This window comes from Apteryx mantelli, chromosome 3 (genome assembly GCF_036417845.1).
Source record: "Apteryx mantelli isolate bAptMan1 chromosome 3, bAptMan1.hap1, whole genome shotgun sequence".
NCBI lineage: Eukaryota > Metazoa > Chordata > Aves > Apterygiformes > Apterygidae > Apteryx > Apteryx mantelli.
The window spans coordinates 127,180,049-127,196,156 of NC_089980.1; the positions used below are offsets into that span (position 1 = coordinate 127,180,049).

Sequence of the window (16,108 nt, forward strand, 5' to 3'; positions counted from 1 at the left end):
TGTGCATTGTATCATTAAAAAAGTATGGCACAGAGACTCATCTCAGTGACTCATGTCTAAGCAATACAAGCAAACTAACATTGTAATAGATACGTAATCTGAGAAGTGCAAAGATCACATGTCTATATAAGCTTTTAAATATCAAGAGGTAAATGTTTTCTGATGAACAGATTAACTGTAAGAACAGTACAGCAAAGGCTTTACAAAGCCCATCTGAAAATCACTTGTCACCCATGAAATTACTGTTTTGTCGCTCAAGTGGCTGCAACCATACTGGAGATTAACTTCAAATGATTGCAGAAACAACCCACTGCCTTTTAAGTGAGCTCTTACAGATGGGCACTAAGATTTAAGATAGCCACAGCACAGTTAAAGAATAAAGTTTACCTCAATCTTCTGTTGGATACTAGCCACAGTGGTTAATACCAGATTTTGCTCACATGTACGCACAGAAAGCTGCTGAAAGAAGATGCCTTTTAAAGCTGATTATTCAGAATTTATGTAAAATATTTCAGTGGGATGACTTATAAATAAATAGTTGATCCAAAGAACAGATTACAATAGTTTTGCACTATGAAACAGAAGAACAAAGAAATTCATTCCTGTATGCAAAGTGCAGTCATTTTAAAAAGCTTGTATTTGAAGGAAAAAGTGAAACACTTATTTGTCCTCATTTTAAGTAAACAAGTATCAGATTACAAAAGAAAAAATCCATAGGGAAACTGGCAACCACTTGATTGTTGAAATTTGATTCCAGAATTTGATCACATCAATACACTGATTAAATCTAAGACTTAATTTTTTGAATTTTCTATTTGCTTTCTTTCCAAAGGCGATCTACAAAATGGTGGGCACTGTGATAATGATGAAAATGAACGAGGATGGTCTGACGCCTGAGCAGCGGGTAGACAAGATTTTCAGTAAGATGGATAAGAACAAAGACGACCAGATCACACTGGATGAATTCAAAGAAGCTGCAAAGAGTGATCCTTCCATTGTATTACTCCTGCAGTGTGACATTCAAAAATGAGCTTGTGTACAATGCATCATAGACTGCACAGAAGTTTAAATGTTCCATTCAGTTTGCAGCTATTTCCACACACACACACAAAAATTTGCTTGGACTACCTATAAATGGACTTGCTTCTTGTGTTTGAAACACTTGTGTGCATGAGAATGTCATTTGCTAAAGAATTTTAAAAGTATATATTATAAAAATAAACTGCCACAACGTGACGTGTGCAATGTCATTTCATAACAGCCCTATTCCTCTGAAGCCTGTGCAGCAGTCCTGTGCTGCAGTGAATTATATTATTTATTGTTCATGTTTTACTGATGCTAGCTCTGTGTCTCCTAGACTGAGTAATGTTAGTGACACTGAATTCCCATGGTAATGTTAACTGTTTATTATAAATCATGTCACCATTCTGCTGTAAAGTAGTACTGGACAGACAGAGGGGAAGATATCCTCAGTTCTTAAGTCTGATCCACACATGTGCTTGTATTGTCAGTGGATATAAATGTACTTCATTTGCATGCCTTTTAGGTTTGCCTTAATTCTTACCTCATTTGCATCCCTTCAATCTGGAAAGAGCTATGTCAGAGGAATGCAGTATAAACAAGCAAATCCTGCTAAAATGCTCCCTTTAATTAAAAGTATATATAAATATATATATAATGTTCAAAATATTGTTTTATTGGAAGTTTAAAGGTTTTATTGAAAGTGTATTGATCTTTGCCTGAATTTTCAAAAGCTTCCACAGAGGTTGCAATATATATGTCCCAAAATAAATTTATAATATTTGACCTTTTCCCCTAATTCTTATTTCATGTCTTCAGCATGGTAATAGAGGGAAAAAGCAAGAAAAAAATATTTCAGTCTCGTGCAGTTATCTATCACTGTACTACTGGGAAATATGTATTTTTTTTATGAAAGCATGAAGAAGTTTCTTTGCATTCACTCATTAGAAGAGTCGTATTATACAAAACCAAAAGTCGTAGTTCTTGTATTTGCCAACAGAGCAGCTGTTTATCCTCTAAGATGTTGATGCTAAGGTTTAACAGTATACCTACTACATCTGTGCTTACATAACTTTTTAAGCTAGCTGTAAGTCAAATATAATTTATTTGCTTGGCCTAAACCTGGTCTTTTAATGTTTTTCCCTCCTTAAGTGAGTGTCTTTCCTCTCACCATATGATATTAAACTACCACGTTTAATATGAACAGACAGGTTGTTTAAAAAAAAAAAAGAGAGATAAACTAACCATAAAGTATGATTATTGAGAAGGGACAGTTGAGACAACCATCTTCCTCCTCCTCAACTCTGTGCAGCACATCCATCAAGTTCTGCTCTATACTGTGGCAAATACAAGTTTTCTGCAGCCTTGAGAAAACATTGAGAACTAGCAGGCTGCAGAAAGTGTGGATAAAAATCTTTTCTGTTTAAAGCAACTGGGAAACCTGCTACAAAGTCAACTGCTAGCAGGATTACCAAAAAAAGTCCAAGAATATCTTACAGTTGCATGTTTGATATTTCTTCTTTGTCTTATGAAGAAATCAGACAGCTCTACTAGCTAAAAATAAGACAATAAAAACACAAGTCCTTCTCTGTATTCTCAAATCTAGAAGTGAAGCTCAGTTTTACACATTTTGCCAGACACTTCCAAAAGGGGGTGAGAAGAATTTTAAAAATGCAAATTTATAATATTTAGCTTTTTCCCCTAATTCTTATTTCACATCTTCAGCATGGTAACAGAGAGGAGAGGGGAAAGAAAAAAGACTTCAGTCTCTCCTTTTACCAGAATTTTTCTTAGGCTAGACAGGTAATATTCTTAAGAAGTATAACACTTTAGTTTAGCACGTGCAACTGTAAATTAAAGACATGTTCTGAAAAAGCAATATACTTCTGAGTATCTAAGCTTTAGGTGCAGATATGTCCATAGTTTCAATTCGGGCTTAAATTACTAGTTGTAGACAGCATTTGGGATATTCCTGGGATTTTATGCCCCTTTCACTTACATATGCTTATTAGAGAAGCACTACATCATTCTACATTTCCCTGCACCTCAAATTGATGTAGGCTGGATAGGCTTCGTTTACTTTAATGCAGCATTAAGCAATCCATTTGCCATCCAAAATGGCCAACAGCTCAAACAGTCACAAATGTAACATCATAATCACAGCTGTTTGTCTAGGTAGCTGGTATAAACAAACTCCTTATCTAAAGTACCAAGAACAAGATAGCTTTGAGGCCTTAGCAGAATTACTGCAAAAATAAATGTATCCAAGCAACTGCTTCAATAATTGTTTATTCAGAAGTAATCCTCTACCATGAAAACAGTTGCTTGTAATAATCACAGTCAGGCACACATCTTCATTAAGTACAGTGATAGATTAGAATAAATACATCATATGATTTGAACTAAAGATCAGAAGACGCGCCGCTAACTGCTCCAATATTTCAAGAAAGATTTATTCCAGCAGTCTGTAGAAAGCCTGGGAGAAAGTTGAAGAGTTAGCCCAGTGGGTAAGCGATATTTTTCCTTAAACTCTTTTCTCCACACAACTAACTATAAAAGTACCAATGAAGATAAACACTTCTCTCCCCTGCCTCTGCACTCTTGCTTTATTTTCTTGGATACTGAACAAAATGAGAAACTAATACTATGTCATTCTATAAATTCATATTGTAAAAGGTTCCAAAATATATTCTAGCTTCACCAAAAAAACGGAGTCAAACTTAAAGTGTGGTTCAAGATCATGTAATAGCACCCAGAAAAAAAAAAAGCTGAATTGAATTTTGCATTCCAGAAAAGTTTTGCCAAGTTTGCAAATTGAATATCCCCCTGCCCCAGTATTTCACATAACCCTAAAAATGTTGCAAGTTTCTTTAGCATATACTTCACGAAATCAGAGTATTACAGAATCATTGTTTGGTTGGGACTTCTGGAGGCCTCTAGTCCAACTTCCTGCTCAAAGCAGGAGCAATCCTGAATTCAGACCCTGAAACCTTCAAGAACAGAGACACTACATCCTCTCTGGGCAACCTGTTCTGATACCTACAATCTCCATCGTGAACTCTTCCGCTTCCCTCCCCTTTATGCATTCCGAACCTCCCCACTTCGGTTTATGACCACTGTCTCTTGTTCTCCTGCCATGCACTTCAGTAGAAAGGCTGTCTCTGTTTTCTCAGTAACCTCCTCCTAGACATGGGAGGGCTGCTATGAGTTTGTTGGGCCAATACTCTAGCCTTTTGGAATTAAACATATGAAGTTTTTAAAAGATCATTAGATGCAATTCCTAAAGTTAGAACACAGCAGGAAATCTAACAGTAGTGCTAGTAGATTTCCTTCAATTCTTTGCTAATTTCTGCACCTTAGAAACACCTATAAACTTAATACATGCTTGGGTAAAAGCTAAACAACATTAACACATATCACCATGCAGTGGCTAAAAAAAAATTAAAAATAAATAAATAAAATAGCTATCAAGTCAATTTAGAACTTGAACTGTAAAGAAATTTTATTGAGGAACTGCTATTTGGTAAGTAACTGTAGAAATTGCAGAATTGTTCTCTGAAAAATCTTAATTGTTCTTGTGACCCTGTAATGTCAGGAAAATGTATGCCTAATGGCCGAACTTTAAATTGATTGTTTTTGAAGAGCTCCCAACAATTTCAAGTTCCTGGAGGGAGAAGAACAGGAGAGAAGAAAGTTAATATGGAGCAATTTAAAAGATCTACTTTTTCTTTCTCCCTCCATCCCCAATAAATGTTTGCATTTTTTAATAAAGCAGAGGCCACTTATTTTAACTGCCTTTACTGTAGTTTAGTCTCAGATCAAAAACAGAAAGCCTTCAATGCTGTAAAAAAAAAAAAAAAAAAAAACCCTTACTGTATCATTTCTCAAAATTCTGTTCTACTCCATTTCTATATATTGATCATCTCTACTTCAGTAAGGATTTCTGTCACTTTAGTTTGTTATAATGTCATGAATATCTACAGATCTAACCTATACCTGCAAACCCAGATTGCGTAAGAGCTTGGTTTAATTGAAGTTAAGAATCTAAGTTTATAAAAATCACAGTTCACTAGTTTTTGTAAGCTCATGTCCAAAGACACTCAAACTCTTCTCTATAAACTCTTTAGAAAGGAAGACATTTTCTCCCTACCCAGAGAATATACTGCAAATGAACTCTTCACTTTTCTAATTACAAAAATATACACTGTAAGTAATAATTTATGTTCAGCAACTGTGGTTCCACTGGAAAAAATGAAAACACATTTACAGCATGTATTAATTAGCATATGTTCAACAAATAAAGCAGGAATTAGGAAGACAAAATTATCTTAAGACTAATCTTTAAGTGTGCAGAAACACTAAAGCATTACTACAAGTGTCAGTTCTCAGAGTTTATTAAAATATTACTTCATAGTTATACAAAATATATTTCATATTTTCAGAAAAAAACAGAACAATCGATTAAAAGATCTAATAATTGGTAGTTAAAAAATATCAATCAGTTGAACATTTAGGATTTTCTCATCATCAAAACTGTGTATTAAATTTACACACTGTGCTTAAGTCCTTGGTCTGTACAAACACATACAGTAGTTTTAAAAAATATAAGAACCTTTTCTTTTCCTGAAGGTATCTAATGAAAGGTTCTCCTATCCAGCAACAGGAAGTAATAACCTTGTATACATCATTACACATTTATACTGTAACAATCCTCAAAACTGTGTTACATTCATACACAGATATACTTATTGATTTTCCTCCTCTTCATTCCTATTTCGGAAATTCAATGTTGTTTGGCCTCTTTCGGGGTCTTGCAGTCGGAGGATTCGAATAAGGGTACTTGTAGGTAGAGAACTAAAAATAAAGGATGCATCATTTAAATAGTGTTTCCTGTACACAAATTTAAGTATTTCTTTCCATTACATATTTGCCTTTATATAACTGCATTTTTTTTCTTAGACAGTTTTAAACAGTAATATGCGGTGAAATCCTGGCTTCATTGAACTATACCAGAGCAAGACTTAAGTCAAAGCTTGAGGTAAAGACAATAATTGATTTCAGCCACGTGACTTCTAACAATTAGACTACCAAAATTATGGAAAGGGTACTTTGAAGTGAAACTGCAAATGAAAGAGTTATCAAATATGGTTCATATCTGCCTTATAGACCCTGAAGTGGTACATACCTTATACATGCATAACCACTCACATCATACATACGAACATGGTTACTAAACATACAGGGTCTTAGGTTATAGCTCTTCCATTGATTGCCCTAACAGCACTTTCACTGAGACTGCCTTTGTGCTTTTGTTTCTGTTACATTGTTTGCATGCTATTACCGAACAGGCAACATGGTAACACGATGTAACAAAACCAAAACCAAATTACACTTTAATACTTAAACTTTTAAACAGTTACCATTCAGGAAAATTCCTACATTTCTATTGAGCAGAGTTCCAGGAATTTATCCATTTTAGCATTTCCACTTACATAACAGAATACTCCTCTACTTTTTTAGCTTTTAGCAAGGCAAGACAGTTATATAAAATGAACTTCACTTTAAAAGACTGCTTAAATTTCCTGTGTAGTCAGCTGAGAGAAGAAAGGTCTTGGGCGACGTGAATTACCGTCCGCAGGTTTGGCTAGAAAGAGCAGTTGGATGCATACAGTTTGACAGTGACTGTCCCCTTAGCTGGGCATGGTTTTACCAGGGAATCATATGGAAGTTTAAGAACTGTGGACTACTTGATCAAGACAAGGAAACAAGGAGTAAGCTACCACCTTCTAGATTAGCGAGCTAAAAAGAAAATCTACTCAAATAACACAAGCCACTTAAAAGTTCAGTAGTATTAAAGGGAAAAAAAGGGGAAAAAATGCAGTATCTTTTGTCAAGTTTGGGAGGGAGGTGGGGAAGATCACTCTGGTAACTACCAGGCTAAAAGCTTCTGGAGCCAGCTTTAAACAATTAAAAATCTCAAAAAGCTGATGCACTAAAGATGATAATCTGATTCATGCCCCACTAAATTACCATACTAAGAGACATTTCCTAAGGAAGAGTGAAAAAAACTGCTATTTAATTCCAGAATCACAGTGACGAACTACTTAGTTGATATCCTACCACTACAAATAGCAAAATTTCTTTCCTTTCACATTTACTTTTTTCAGATTATAATCCTTGCAGTACAGCTTCCTTGTACTTCTTGTATTAGGAAATATAATACATCATTACCTCATGCTTTGTGGGGTGAGCAAAATGAACTGTCGATGACGCTGAGAGTCAGCCACCTTGAGCATCATATCCATTGCAATTCTTCTGTTAACCATGTCCTACAGACAGAAGATTTATCAGGTAGCAATACTGACAGTGTACTTTACTGACTTACTATTGTACGGTCAGACAATTATCTGAGAAAAAATTAATTAGAAGATATCTTAATAGAGAAACCTGCCAAAATTAATTCATATACATTAAAACTTTGCTAAAGAGAAGTCTTGTAAAAACCATGCCTGGAAATACTAGGGTTAAATTCTAAAAGCTACAAACTACAGTCTAGGAAACATTCAGACCAAAAGTTTAGGAATAAATTCCTTTCAGTATATATGCACTATGGAAAGCTTCTATCTGAACAACTACACACACTTACTCCAGTCTTTTATTCCTACCAACTTTAGTATACCCATGTAGTATCTTTTATTTAATTAGTATGCTGAGATGAACTGTATTTTAGCAAAATAATGTTTCCTATAAAATCCTGTCTCAATTTTACATGAAAGTATTGAAGGGTTGCATAAAACCTAATACATTATGTGGGGGGGGTTGTGGGTTTTTTTTTTTTTTTTTTTTTTTTTTGAAAGACAGACAAATGTATAAGATGGTATTAAAACATGTAGAATGGGATACTATTATTAGAAGAGGTTAAACAAAGCTCTGCTTCCATACACTGTTATGCATGAAACTATGCATCTCTGTTGCAAATATGCTGATAGAGTCCTCTTGTGGTGGGTCTCCAGGATTACAGGCAAAGTACTTAAAAAGAAAGAACTTAGAAATAGCATGGGTGTACTTACTGGCACAGGAGTGGAAAGACAAACTGTACTGATAACTTATGGACTGGGATACTTGACTGAACATGCTAATATTTTTCAATTTATGAAGAGTGGTTCCTTCATTTTCTATTACATACTTATAAACTGCTGATAATTCCTCCTCTTCTGCCCACACAGCTCAGTATATTTGGAACATCACAAAATAATCATCTACTAGCTTGAAAGAGTTTGAAAGTTAAAGTCTCTGCAGGACCTACAACTCTGAGTATCCACCTTTTCCCTAGACAGATGAATAAGCTTTTTTTTTTTGCAAATGAAAAATAAGAAAAGGCTTAAGATTTGGAAGTTTGTTCTGTAGATTCTATGATTATCATTGATTTATGACAGAAAAAAAAAAGTAAAAAAAATCTTTTAACACACACTGAAAAATGGCTGCTTGACCAGGTTAGATTGCATTTTTTCCTCTTTGAAATTATTTATGTATAAGGTATATTCTCTTTTTTCTTTCTAGGTCTGCAATTCCCAGTCAACAGATCATTGATAGTGGAAAGACATTGAAGGCAAGATTAAAAAAAAAAAAATTCTAATATCTAAACTATTATTTTTGTCTCCTGGAATTAATTCTTCTCCCAAACCATACCACACTGCTTAGTAATAAGTAGGAAAGCAAAAAAGATTTTTGGAGTGGTTAATTGCCTATCCAGGGAAGCTGTGTATAAAGATGAGGTTTGTCAGTTTTAGCTGATACTGGTATTGTTGCTCATTATTCTGCATTTCAGTCTCTTTGAAAGGAGGTATCGAGTGAAAGTATAAGGCTTAGCCTACCTTCAAGTTTGAGCTGCAACACTGAACTCAACTGCTACACTAGCTTTGGGGGTGGGGTGGGGTAGAAATCAGTCAATCCTAAAGTTGGTAGAAGTCAACACATGGGCCAAGCCCAGGACTGTCACAGCAATATATAGAGGCAACGTGTGATAAACAGAACAGCAACTACTTGAGGAAATAACAGAAAGTTGTATTCCATGAATTTTGTGCTTAATTAAGGTTTAAGCACGCAGCTTAACAGAGATACTCATAGCTCTTGGTACCAACTTCAAAAAACACAGCAAGCTTCAAAAAAACACTAAGCTAAGTGAACAAGCTCCCTAATAAGTATTAATTATTTACAGTTACCATACTGTTTTAAATTCTAATAATAACTATTTCACTAATTTATACAAATCAGAATGGGAAATGTAGTGTAAGTTTAAACTATACCATGTAGACATCAAATTCATCTAAGCATCTGAAAGGAGATTCAGTAATGGACCACAGAGAAAGAATGAAACAAACTGTTGAGAAGGAACGTTCACCTCCCGATAAAGATCTCACATCATTAAGGGAAGTTTTGTCTCCCTCTCCAGGCTGGACCTTGAAATAAAATAGAGCAATTTTTAAAAACACTTATTAAGACATATTAACAGAATCATAATTTTAACTGGAAGCATATTACACATATACAGATACAGATCACTTGAGAACAAGCTTATGTATTTCAGTGCTATGTATCTGAAATGAAACTAAAATAGAATGGCTCCTAACCTTTTTAAAACATATTTCCAGAATCATTGTAATTTTCCCCCTCACTAGAAAACAAATAGAACAGATTAAACAAATGATTCAGCCAGTATTTTCTTAGTCAGTTCTCTATTTTTAATAGCTATTAAACAGTGTTTAACAACTGTCAACCAGAACTGTTATATTATTGTAAAACCCCAATTGTTACCAACTATAACAGAATAGCAGGTAATTGAATCACACTGGTATTTTAAAAGGAACAGTTTCTTTGGAAGAATAAATGAAGTGTTGTAAACAGTCATTTGTTCCATGGATTATGATGACACCTTGTGGCACTCCCTAAGACTAAATTTAAGCATTTTGACCTGTCAGTTACATTATTTTTAAAGTAAGCAAGAAAATTAAAATTATTTTGTAAACTTTCTCTTTTTTCAATTTATCTTCCTTGACTAAATTTAGATCTCTTGTGATATTAACTCTTGCACAGAAAAGACAAAACACTAGCTATATTAAACTGATAATGCCAGGTAATGATCAGACTTGTGGATTAAGCTGGAATTTTTTTTAGGTATGTATACTTTTCCTGTTTATTTAGCACCATATCAAACAATATTTATGTTGTCACTACATATTTTTCCCCAAAATTCCTAAAACACAAAAGCAAATACCCTGCAAATGAAGAGAAATGTTAGCATTAACATGCTAGCTATCTCTGGAACTCTTGAAATTCAGGAGTATGAATCAAGCAGATCTAGGATAGTAAGATGAAACCCACAAACACCAAATGTGAAACTTATCAAGGGAATATAGGCCAAGAATCTTGCAGGGTTCAGATTTATGCTTCTACTTCTTTAGGCCCTTTCTTCTTGCTAAAGTACTATATCACTGGTGTTAACATAAACAGAATTCCTTACCAAATCTGAAGAAAACTCAAAGTATTACCTAATTAATTTTAGTTTATCTCAAAGTTAACAGCTTGAAGCCCTAAACTTTTAGTAGAACAGTCATGCTTTACTGTGAATTGACAGAAGTCTGTAATACTTAAATAAAAAGGAGGAAAAAGTTTAAAAAGAAAAAAAAACTATCATAAACATATCATAACAGATGTGAAAAAATGAAGCATCAGAACTGCACGCAGAAAAAAAAAGTTGCAATGTTTTTAAAAGTACCTGCTTAATTTTTTTGGGAGGCACATTAAAAGATACAAACTTACAAAATGCACAGAAAATACATAATATTGAAGTTATCAGCCTTTAAAAGGAAATAACTAACAAAATACTGATATCCATTACGTAATCACATGAATAAAGGAAAGCCTCCTATCACTGAAAGAGGAACTGAAATAATTTTGGAAGACTGACTAGACTAACTGGCTAGTGAATTTTTGTCATCTGCATAAGACAACAATCCAAATTTATTCCATGTTTTCTAGCAGCCTGACCATAAGATGGTGATATGGTTCATTTCTGTTGTTGCTTGTTTTCAAATGATGCACTAAAATCTAGCACATCACATTTTGGGGAGGGGAGAGTGATTCATTACCCTTTGCAACATGTGCTCTAGCAACTGATATCAAGAAATATATTTATTTTCTTAAATATTGTAATTGAAGAAATATAAAATAACTTACTGTTATTGAAAGTGTCTCATTCTTGTGATCAAAAAGTATTTTTCCACAATAAGCTCGAATACGTAATAAATGGTCAAAGTAGAGCTTGCATCGTAAAGAAAGGAGCCTTAAATCAGTTAAATTATGCAAATAAGTATTAGGTCAGTGAGTTTTAAAACATGCAAATAAGTGACAGCAAATAAGTGACAGCAGATTTTTATCAGCAGTTCCACATTGTAATCTCAAATATTAAGCATTACACCATTAATAACACTTCCCTAGATCAATTACAGTCTGGAGGAGTAAACATTAGAAGCCCAACATACTCAAGAGAATCGCAGAAGTAGAGTAACAAAATAAGAAACCCAGAAGTACATGTTTGGTATTTCTCAGTCAAGACTAATTTCTAGAAGTCTCTGCTCCAATCAGCTGAAAGCTTTTTACACTGTTTTTCCACAGCTTGAACAGAAAATGACCAGATTCTACTTCCTCCTTACTATCCAGTACTCATACTGCACAGTAAGGATAGGGAAGAATCTGTGGACTCTGTTAGACTCCAGGAATTAAACAGTGTTGAATATTCCTTTCTCACCCCTTTTAACTCTCCATCCCCCATTCTAGTTTGTAATTCCCCAATAGACAACACATCACAGTTCCTTCAAGAACAAACTATAGTTCTTTAAGACATATTAAAGTGCAATTCAAGCTCAAATTTGTGCCCTAGAAACAAGTTTCAGTTTGAGATCAAAAGATCCAAATTAGATGTTCAGAGACAAGACAACTGTCTAAGTATCCATTACAGTCAATGGAGATCTACAAAGGAGGAGCCAACAGATAGCAAATTGGCACATCCATTACAACCTGCAACGATTACATCAACCTAAGACTAATGGGAGCTAAACAACCTATTGTGCCTGCAGACATGTACATATAGGCACCAAAAGGCAAGCATATGATTCTGCAAGTAAATTCTACCCCCTAGTATTTCTGCATCTCCACTGCACAGAATACAATCCTAACAGAATGGTCAGGAGAACCTATCTACACCTCCTTAAAACCCCAGACTGAGAAGTATAAAAAGCAGAGCCAACACTACTGTCCCTCAATTTTTCCTGAAGAGAATGATAAAGGTGAAGGACTGCATTAGAGAAGAGCAGATCAGTCACAATTTAGTGCAGTGCTCAAAAGGCAGCACAACTAGCAATGCAGATACAGCATTGCAATTATTCTGAGTTATTCCTCCCATCTAATGCTAGCTTTACAGCAAGTTAAGTGTCCAAAACCAAGATCATCACCTATACGCCCTCAGTAGCCAATAAAGAGAAAGAAATTAATCTCATTCTAAAATAGCAAATTAACCTACTTAAAATCTCTCAAGGTAACTACAGAACTTCACTAGCTATAAAAGGAATCAAGATATTTAACTTAAAGCAGATCCCTAACTTTTCTAAGTATCTAAGAAGAAAAATAAGACTGCCTCCAATCAACAATAAGGATTTGACTATTTTAAGTGAGACCCATCACAGACACTTTTCAAAAAGGCAGATGAGATCTCCCAGAATATTGTCAATAACAGTTTCATGACTTGTAGAATATAATAGTTGGATTATATCCAAAGACTCTTGCAGAGAGGTTTATTGTTACAAGCACCATAGCTTCATTTCTCAACGTTTAAGAATCGAATGTTCAGAACAAAACCACCTTTAGACTTTTTAGAAGAACTTGGGATGAGGCCAGGGAATGATCTCAGCTTTATGAAACACTCTACAGGGTAGTCTGCCCTACCTTTTGAAGAGAGGCCACAAAAAGCAATCCTCATTGATAGGTATAGGATACTAAGGGATTGAAGCAAGAAGGGGTGCATTCCTAATAAAAGAGAGGTTTCATAAGAGAGAAAACTGCCAAATTGCAGAATCTGAATAAAGATCTTATTTCTTTCCTCTGCCCTATGCTGAAAAAGTTTTGTTTGGCCCAACACGAAATTATGTGAGGATATGGTAGCTAATTAGCCTCAATGAACATCAATGAAAGTTCAGATTATTTCAACACTAGTATGATGGTGACATTTTGCTGTCCAAAACAAGTACTGAAACAGAACTGTCTTCAGTTAAGTCAGGATAGTTGAGACCTTCCTGAGCCAGCAGGTCAAGGGAGGTGATCCTCCCCCTCTACTCAGCCCTGGTGAGGCCACATCTGGAGTACTGTGTCCAGTTCTGGGCTCCCCAGTACAAGAGGGATGTGGCACTACTGGAGCAAGTCCAGCAAAGGGCTACAAAAAGATGATTAGGGGACTGGAGTGTCTCTCCTGTGAGGAAAGGCTGAGAGAGCTGGGCCTGTTCAGCCTGGAAAAGAGAAGGCTGAGGGGGGATCTTATCAATGTATACAAATATCTTCAGGGAAGGTGTCAAGAGGATGGGGTCAGACTCTTTTCAGTGGTGCCTAGAGACAGGACAAGAGGCAGCAGGCACAAACTGAAACACAGGAAGTTCCATCTGAATCTAAGGAAAAAAATTTTTTACTGTGAGGGTGACAGAGCACTGGAACAGGTTGCCCAGAGAGGCTGCGAAGTCTCCATCTTTGGAGATACTCAAAAACCATCTGGACATGGTCCTGGGCGACGTGCTCTAGGTGACTCTGCTTGAGCAGGGGGGTTGGACTAGATCTCCAGAGGTCCCTTCCAACCTCAACCATTCTGTGATTCTGTGATGCCTGGAGCTTCAACTGATCACATTCTTTTTGCAACTGTCAGTCCAGGCTGTGCTAAACTGTCAGACATTATGGTACTGGATCTGGGAGCAAAGTAAGGTTAGACAGCTATGCAAGGCAAAAGAGAGGCAAGGACTGGAAGTTGTGTTGAGACACTAATCATGAGATCTGGAACTAAAATAATTAATCATGCATTATTTCACTTCAGAAGTATCATGGGACTCAATAGAAATGTATATCAGTTTTGTCTAAGCTTTGTTCAATATCAGGTAATCCAAAAGATGAAGAAAAATCAAGTGCAACAGGCAACTCACTAGACCTTATCCAAATTCTCTCATACCTGCTGGTTTAGTTCATGGCAAATATATCTACTTTGGAGACTCTTTAATGAAAAATTCACATAAACAAACTGTCAAAACAAATCTCAAGTATACTTAGACCATGCCTGACAAACATCTATCACATTTTTAAGAACTTCCAGTGATAGGGATCTATAACTTTAACCTATTTCAAGACCTGTTACAATGCTTACCCCTCAGTTTTGAACACTGTTTTGAACCTTCAGTTGAGGGAGGCATTGCTGTGAATACCACCATCAAAATCTCATTCTCTTGCATCTGCTCTATAATTTATACCCTAAAGTATGGGCACAATTCACACATCACCCCAGTATATTTCTTTGGCCAAAGAAAGTAATCTCACACATCAGTAAACCAGCAAAGAACCATGTACCTCTGCAAGTAAACCTAAAGAGTTGCCAAAATCCAACAGTTTAATTATTCATGTTATAATTGCAGCATGTGTGGAACAGCTGTATCTTATTTTATGAAGTTCTACTGAAGACTTCAAAAACTGTCAGACTTAGGTGATAAGGTTTCTGTATGTCTTCTACTTAAGTAGATACTAGCACACCTTTCTCTTTAAAAGAAATCCATTTGGTTGCTTCAGAAAAGGCAAAATAATATGCTGCTATTCCACATATTAATATCATATGAACTGAATTTAACACATACAGTATGGAAACCTAACAGTAATTTGCTGATACTGCTCACAAGAGGTCCTGGAAACAACTGTACTTTTTATATTCTTTAGTGAATACTTATTTCTATATATAAATTATCTGACAACTGAAGGTACAGTAAAATTGACTCACCTTAAGAACTGCCGATAAATTTTGAATCTTTGTGTCATTATTTCTTCCAGCAGCTTAATAAATTTCTTTAAATTCTTTACTTTACTGTTTGCATCTTCATATTTTTCTTTTGCATCAAAAAACTGCCTGTTTTATCAACAGAAAGTCTACCATCAATATGCATAAAAGCCAAGCAATTGATTTAACTACTGAAAACTATTTTGATGGCCAAAACTCTTCATTCAGATGAAGGCTTTATTTTGAAGCTAAAAGCATTTTGACAAGTTAGGTAAACCACTGGTTACAAATGAGAAGAGGTCAAAAATTAATTTTACATCTACTTTTCCTTCTTATAAAAGGAAACTGACACCAAGGAGAACTAATGATTAAGCTGCTCATGTTTAAGAGTATCCAAGGTGAGTGACTTTTTTTAAATACATTACAGTCAAAACTTCAAATGACTGTCTAACTTCTATATTAGTTTTTCAGACTAGAAGTACACATAATGCTCAATGGATCCCAGAACATTTGAGGTCCATTCACACCACCTGGTCACCATTGGGGTACCTCTAAACATTAAGAGCAGTTGATCACTGATAACTTCAGAGTATAGAGCCCATCCGAAAATCACTAGAGGGCAGTTCAACACCCGCAAGCCTGTTTAGTATTGGTTGACTGAGCAATTAGCATAGCATGTTTCTACACTGTCATTTATAGCTGAAGTATTAGAATCACATATCAGCATTATGAGCCAGTAAGAAAACTATTCTTTGCCAACCTCTTCTGTCATACCTAAACTATGCAGACATTAAAAATTACTCACTGTATAATTTCTTCTCTGCTTCCGTGGCGATCTTTTTCTGAGTTTATCCTCTCTCTCAAGCGATTCATTTCTGCATCAAGACTCTTAACAGTTCTGCTGACTTCAATGCGCTCTGAGTATATTTGCCTAGCCTGTGCAATTTTTTCCTAAAGTTTGAAATTCAATAAATGGTTATATTTTCAAAAATATGTTAGTCCTTGCAATGAATGTTT

The 16,108-nt window shown here is 35.2% G+C and overlaps 2 protein-coding genes across 7 annotated transcripts in view; one reads left to right on the top strand and one right to left on the bottom strand.

The window, feature by feature from the left end:
- The window catches only part of VSNL1 (visinin like 1), a 99,420-nt gene extending 97,614 nt beyond the window's left edge, over positions 1-1,806 (top strand). The window contains exon 4 of the mRNA XM_067294838.1: positions 833-1,806. Coding sequence (XP_067150939.1) covers positions 833-1,030 — 198 coding nt within the window. The 3' untranslated portion in view covers positions 1,031-1,806. The remainder of the gene's footprint in view (positions 1-832) is intronic.
- A 1,487-nt stretch (positions 1,807-3,293) lies between these two features.
- The window catches only part of SMC6 (structural maintenance of chromosomes 6), a 43,607-nt gene continuing 30,792 nt past the window's right edge, over positions 3,294-16,108 (bottom strand). For 5 of the 6 annotated variants that reach the window (XM_067294318.1, XM_067294317.1, XM_067294313.1 and 2 more), the window contains 6 exons: positions 15,897-16,042; positions 15,095-15,220; positions 11,257-11,362; positions 9,327-9,479; positions 7,252-7,349; positions 5,391-5,874 (listed from right to left, as the gene is read on the bottom strand). In XM_067294318.1, the coding sequence (XP_067150419.1) occupies positions 5,766-5,874; positions 7,252-7,349; positions 9,327-9,479; positions 11,257-11,362; positions 15,095-15,220; positions 15,897-16,042 (738 nt within the window). In that variant the 3' untranslated portion in view covers positions 5,391-5,765. Of the gene's footprint in view, positions 4,685-5,390; positions 5,875-7,251; positions 7,350-9,326; positions 9,480-11,256; positions 11,363-15,094; positions 15,221-15,896; positions 16,043-16,108 lie in introns of those variants that run through there. The other variant, XM_067294316.1, reaches the window with a different exon arrangement.